Here is a 5,701-nt window from a genome sequence, read left to right as displayed (position 1 = left end):
CATTAATGTGATAATGAATTTACATGTTTATTATATAATTTTTTTAATATAAAAATTAGTAATTAATTTAGGGTTTAATACTCACACCTCTATTAAACTTCTAATTAATTTTCAATTCAAACATTTCCAAAATAATAAAAAATTAAATTAAATTAAGTTTGTACCTATTAGTTTTTTTTTATATATAAAAAGATTCTCAATTTTTTTATCTTAAATGTACCCATTCATATAATTTTTCAATTTTTTTAATCTTAAATGTACCCATTCTCAAATATATCAATTTGTTATATGTAAAATGTACCCTTTTTTAATATAAAATCCATTCAAATTTTTTAATCCATGTTTAAACTTATATGGGTACATTCTTTTTCGTTGATTTGAGAATGTATTCATGTTTTGGTACAATAACTTTTTTTGTTAATTTTGGTTAATGTACCCATACATATGTATATATACACACACACAATATAATAGAGAGAATATTTTATATTTTATTATTTTTAATCCCATAAATTATGGGTTTTATTTAAAATCTCATTAATATAAACAATTAAAATTTTCAATTTTTAATTTTTAATTAAAAAAATATAGTAACTTACATTATTACTTTAATATCAGGGACATCAATCAAAAACTAAAAACTAACAAGGTTTCAATCAAAGAATATTGATAGATAGGGACCGCATCCAAAGTGTCCCTACTATAAACGAGTGCAAATAAAAAAATCTCGTGTGTGTATGAATAGAAAATATTTGACTTTACATGGAAAGAGTCATTTTTTTTGGAAGAGGAACCCTTATGGATCTTTCTCATTAAATCCCATCAATCAATTAATCCGGACCTTTAAAATTTAATCAAACGGTTACAAACAGATGACCTTTTATAATAATTTTATGGGGATCTCTTCCCTTTTTTTCGTCCCTCTATAAATGAATCAGCTTGATCAAAAGGTATGTAAGATGCATGTGATAACTGCTATTTAGACTCTCTTACCCTAACATCTTGGAGTTTTATAATACTATTTAAGACACAAAACTGCCTAGAGACTACAGTTGATATACCCTCGAGTATTTGTGAACCCTACTATTGTGCATAAGACAAATATACTAAAAAAGTATCAACAATATAATAAATTTTGTATTACTAAATAGTATTTCTCGTCACTTAGCACTACTATCTAGTGGTATTCATTTTAGCTTTTAAATGAGAGGTCTGTTCGAATCTTGTCTAAAACGATTTTGAACCACATTATTACTCGTCAATTGTAAGGCTAAACTCACATCTTTCTCCCTCCGTTTCATTTTTTTTTATTTAAAAAAAAAGCATTTCTTGACTTATATTTCTCACGTGCATGAAATAGTCAAAACTCAAAAGGGTTGTGGATTCCAATTGGCTAAAGGATTCGCATTGACCTTGTGATGATTCTTCATTCAGAATAAAAGAATATGTTGGAAAATAAAAAGTGGGAAATTCTCCACCAAACTACCGTAACCTCTGATTCAGTACATGATGGTACATTGAAGTTGCACAAGTCAACTTTTGGTACCACACAATCTCACACAGAAATCTCACAAAGAACATATACCCTAAAGAATAAGTGCAATACAAATAAATAGCTTCACTTTCTGTATGTGGAACCAATATATATCCACTTTTAGTGCTATCCACACACCTTTTTTTACCTTCCGTACATCTTTTTCAATTTCCGATTTTCGACCATTTTACCTCCCCACGCACCATTCTCAATGTCCGGCTTTCAGATTGAATAGATTAAGGAAGATTAAAAGATAGAAGTTGATAGAAAGTGTGTTAAGAGATAAAAACAGATGTAAAGATAGCACCCCCTATATCCATGCATAAGCTGAAAAGGGAGCACAAATATCCGAAACCTAGTATTTGTAACGGCAGAAGAACATTTGGAAAACCAACAATGCAATTGCTCACAAAAAAGCGGAAGATGCAGATGCTGCTGAGATGAAAAGTTGGATAAAAATAGATTTACAGGAAAGTGATGGTAGAGAACATTGTGCCAAACAAAACCCTTTTCGCAAGGAACGTCGCTTATTCAAAAAATTACAATTTTGTTTTTCTATGACAAGTTTATATAATCAACTGGAGAACAAGATTTTATATCTTACAGTCCTCACCACCCAGAAAACTGCACAACCAAGTTCTTCCTCAGGTACTTCCTGAAGCTTAATTGGTATTTTACAGAGGTGATTAGGGATAAAAACGAAGAAAAAAATGTCGAACGAGGAAGGAAAATGCATGAATTTTCTGGGATTTTCTCTATATTTTTGTCTGTTTATCTGTTATTTTCTCTGCTTATACACATGATCTCCATATTCTTCCTTCTAATGAAATAACGATGATAGAAACATCATCATGGTACCGCCTTCGATCCCCTTGTGGTATTTGGAGAAGGTCGTGGAAGTCCATTCCTGAGAGTCATGTAAACCAAGTTCGGTGTGTTAGTGTTCTGCAATGAATAACACTTTTCTAGTTTAAGAACAACTCTAATTTTGACTGCAACTTACCGGCCTTTTTTGCAGCACGAAACAGCACTTCCTCAACCAGATGCTGCGCCGGATCTCCTTCAGGTTGCAATGTGATGAAAAGTTCAACTTCAGAAACAGCTTCTTCGTTGGTAAAGTATTGATACAATCCATCGGAGGATAATATCAAAAACCTGTCTTTGGGACCTAATCTGTGGTAGTGGAGAGAAGGAGAACAAGTGATGTATGGGGAAGTCCCTATGTAGTCGATTTGGAACGCCTCTAGAAGTGCATTGTTCCATTTAGGCTGAAAGCAGACAGGGAAACACCGGATATCAATACGCAAACAATCTTGTAACATAACATTGTAATCAAAATCACAGAGATCATTGAATGTGCAAAAATTGGTAAAGCCTCCATCTGTTGCATCTAAAATCTCAATAGTTTATACTTTGCAGCTCAAATATTTCTCTAATTTATCGAGCAATGATAATTCAAGTGCTTCCTAATCTTCCTCTGAGTCATTCATGCGGTTGGAGGTTACAAATCACAAGGGCTGTAATGATCATATGCCTCTATTATCTACAAGCACAATTACTTGAGATGTAATGGACTACTAAACCAAAGAATGCTAACAAAAGGGCTGAAGAAAAGCAACCAGTGTAGTATGCATCAATACCTGTTTGAGAAAACCAGCACCGAAAGCCCGAGTGACCTTCAAGGAGCCCTTGACACGGTCATTCATCACAGCGCAAGCATCTTTCGGGTGTTCATTTCGGATTCTCTGAACTTCCTGAAAAGAAAAATGCAGCATACAAAAACATGAATCAACCCTCTCAAAACCAACAACCCAAACACAAGAAACAACACAAAAAACGGAACACAACACACCTCTTCTTCACTTGTGCTGTGATCCGTGGTCAGCTGAAAAGCAGTCAAATTGGGAATCACATTGTCTCTCTCGCCGTCACATCCTTCCATATCATTCAAAGTTTCCTCATTAATCCTCTCCAAATCCTGCCTAATCTTCCCTAACCAATAATCGGGTTCCGCCTTCTGAGCCAAAACCACGCGACTATCGCCCACATTCATCACATAAACATCCTCACCCTTCATCAGCATCACAAGAACACAAGAACCCATCAGAGCCAATTCAGGATTTTCCAAGAGCATCTCATCAGCAACTTCCAAATATGCCTCCTCTGTTTTTCTCAAGGCTTCAGACAGAGCCTTCAAAACATCCGAGTGATTCGCACAAGAAGCTCCGGTGGATGCATCGGAGCCCGAAAACTTACTCATCTGTTCCTTCAACCTCCTATCAAGCTCCACTCTCTCTCTATCCCACTCACACCTCCACCTCCTCTGATTATCCTCCCATTTCCTCGCCGTGCCGCGGTACTTTGTTTTCAAATTCCTCCCTTCTTTTCTCCTCGAATTCGAATCGAAATTCCCCTCCCCACTTGCACAAGGATAATTCTCTTGCTCATCCACCACCGGATTCCTTCCCAAGTCACCATCACTGTCCGAATTCGAATCTTCGGAGCGAACAGGGGAGGTTGCAGGGGCGGCCACCGCACCCGATTCCGCCTTCTCATCCCACAACAACCCTTTAAGCTCTTTGTTCACAGCCGTGTACAAATTAGACAACAAGTAATCCGGTGCATCCGGGCCATTGAATCCGTCGTAAATCCCGACGAAAACCCACCCGTCCTCCTCCGAAACGACGACGTGCACCCGATCCTCCCCTGCCTTCCCCTGCGCCCAGTGGAGATTCTGACTCCCCAACGACTCGTCGTCTTCCAAACTTCCCTCGCTACTGAAATTCATGCTGCTAACGGTCAAATTCTCGTTGTGATTAATCTTCTCCTGCCCGCCGCCGACAACCCAATCCTCCTTCACCGAAACGACTCGGCTTTTTATTGGCAAAACGATGGCGTTTTGACCCCGGTATACCGTCTTCGATATCGCCCGCCGTAAAGCCCCAATCAATTTCCCCTTCCGGGATCTCGATTTAAATCCGAGACCGCCGATAGAGAAGCTCCGGGGCAACTGCTCGGAGTAACCCTTTTCCATCGGACCCGAGAAGATGCCCCGCTCGAGTGGACCCGACATGAACCCGCGCTCGATAGGACCCGAAAGGAACCCTCTTTCCAGAGGACCCGACCCGGGAACCCCAGCTCCAAAATTAGCCGAAATCGGACCTGAATTGATCAGATTTCTCGGGATGGGTTGCAGTGGAATCGAAGCGAAAGAGGTGGAGCTCTCGAACGCCGCCGCTCGATCGATGCTGTTGTAGGAGTAAAGATCGAGTAGGGAGGTGGAGAGAGGGGTGGAAGTATTGGCGCTGACGGAAGCACCGGAGATAGTTCTGAAAGTGGTTGCTTCTTCGGAGTGGACTTTGGAGGATGCGAGCCAAGTAGGGTCGGGTCGGACGTAGCAGAAGGAGTGCCCGAGTCCCTCGTCGTATTGGTCCGATGGTAAAACTGACACGTCTTGTCTGCCGTGACGGCGGCGTTCCTTGACGCCGGTGAAGCACTCGCTTACTTTCCCGAAGCCGTTCCCCATAATCTGGTAAACCCAACGCAAAAAATAAAAAATTTAAGTGAAAGATATCGAGCTTTTATCTTTTGCTTTAGCTCTCATGACCGATCGGTAGAGTGAGAGAGAGAAATGAAGCTTCGAAGAAGAAGGGGGAGAGGCGTTGACTTTCAGGATGAGGCTTTTTGAAATGGGAAAATAAATAAGGTTTTGTGGGTGCATTAAGTAAACTCGTGGGTTTGAAGTCTCGAGATTAATTTTATGCTTTCTTCTTAGAGGAGCGTGGTTCAAACGCGCGGTTGCCAGTGGATGATATTTGCACGGCTTGGTGGGCCCGGACAGAGAGAGCCGTGGTTGATTTTGCTGTGTGTGAGGTTGCCTCACGCGCTCGTGTGAAGCGTTGACATGACGTGGGGGAAATGTTTGAAGTTTCGAAAAGTCAAATAGCAAAAGCCAATAAATAGTGCTGGAAAACGTGCCACGAGCAGCGTTGGATCGGAACGAGGGGGAGCGAGAAGACGCGTCCGATGCGAACACGTGGCACGCGTATTCCCTGCGGGATATCTTTTGTCAACTCGAGTACCGTCCGCAGCTCACAGTGAGTGCTTGACCTCATTTAAAACGGATTTTATTTTGATAAGATTAAATTTGTAAAATATGTAATGTCA

The 5,701-nt window shown here is 40.0% G+C and overlaps 1 protein-coding gene across 1 annotated transcript; it reads right to left on the bottom strand.

Annotated features, from left to right (window-relative positions):
* Nucleotides 1-2,024: 2,024 nt before the first annotated feature.
* Nucleotides 2,025-5,466, bottom strand: LOC103421067 (probable protein phosphatase 2C 4). The gene is made up of 4 exons (XM_029099729.2): nucleotides 3,387-5,466; nucleotides 3,175-3,288; nucleotides 2,538-2,802; nucleotides 2,025-2,441 (listed from the first exon to the last, which is right to left on the bottom strand). Exons 1-4 carry the CDS (start codon nucleotides 5,058-5,060, stop codon nucleotides 2,326-2,328), a joined length of 2,169 nt encoding a protein of 722 aa, XP_028955562.1. The 5' UTR covers nucleotides 5,061-5,466; the 3' UTR covers nucleotides 2,025-2,325.
* Between the last annotated feature and the right edge of the window lie 235 nt (nucleotides 5,467-5,701).

This window comes from Malus domestica, chromosome 03, assembly GCF_042453785.1.
Source record: "Malus domestica chromosome 03, GDT2T_hap1".
In the NCBI taxonomy this organism is placed as follows: domain Eukaryota; kingdom Viridiplantae; phylum Streptophyta; class Magnoliopsida; order Rosales; family Rosaceae; genus Malus; species Malus domestica.
This window is presented reverse-complemented; position numbering and strand designations above follow the sequence as displayed.

Bases quoted from the DNA above. Each gene is read 5' to 3' on its own strand.
- LOC103421067 (XM_029099729.2), bottom strand. From the start codon at position 5,060: ATGGGGAACGGCTTCGGGAAAGTAAGCGAGTGCTTCACCGGCGTCAAG. The intron at 3,289-3,386 runs GTGTGTTGTGTT...TTTTCTTTTCAG, and splicing joins ACAGCACAAGTGAAGAAGAG to GAAGTTCAGAGAATCCGAAA. The intron at 2,442-2,537 runs GTAAGTTGCAGT...CATGACTCTCAG, and splicing joins TCGTGCTGCAAAAAAGGCCG to GAATGGACTTCCACGACCTT.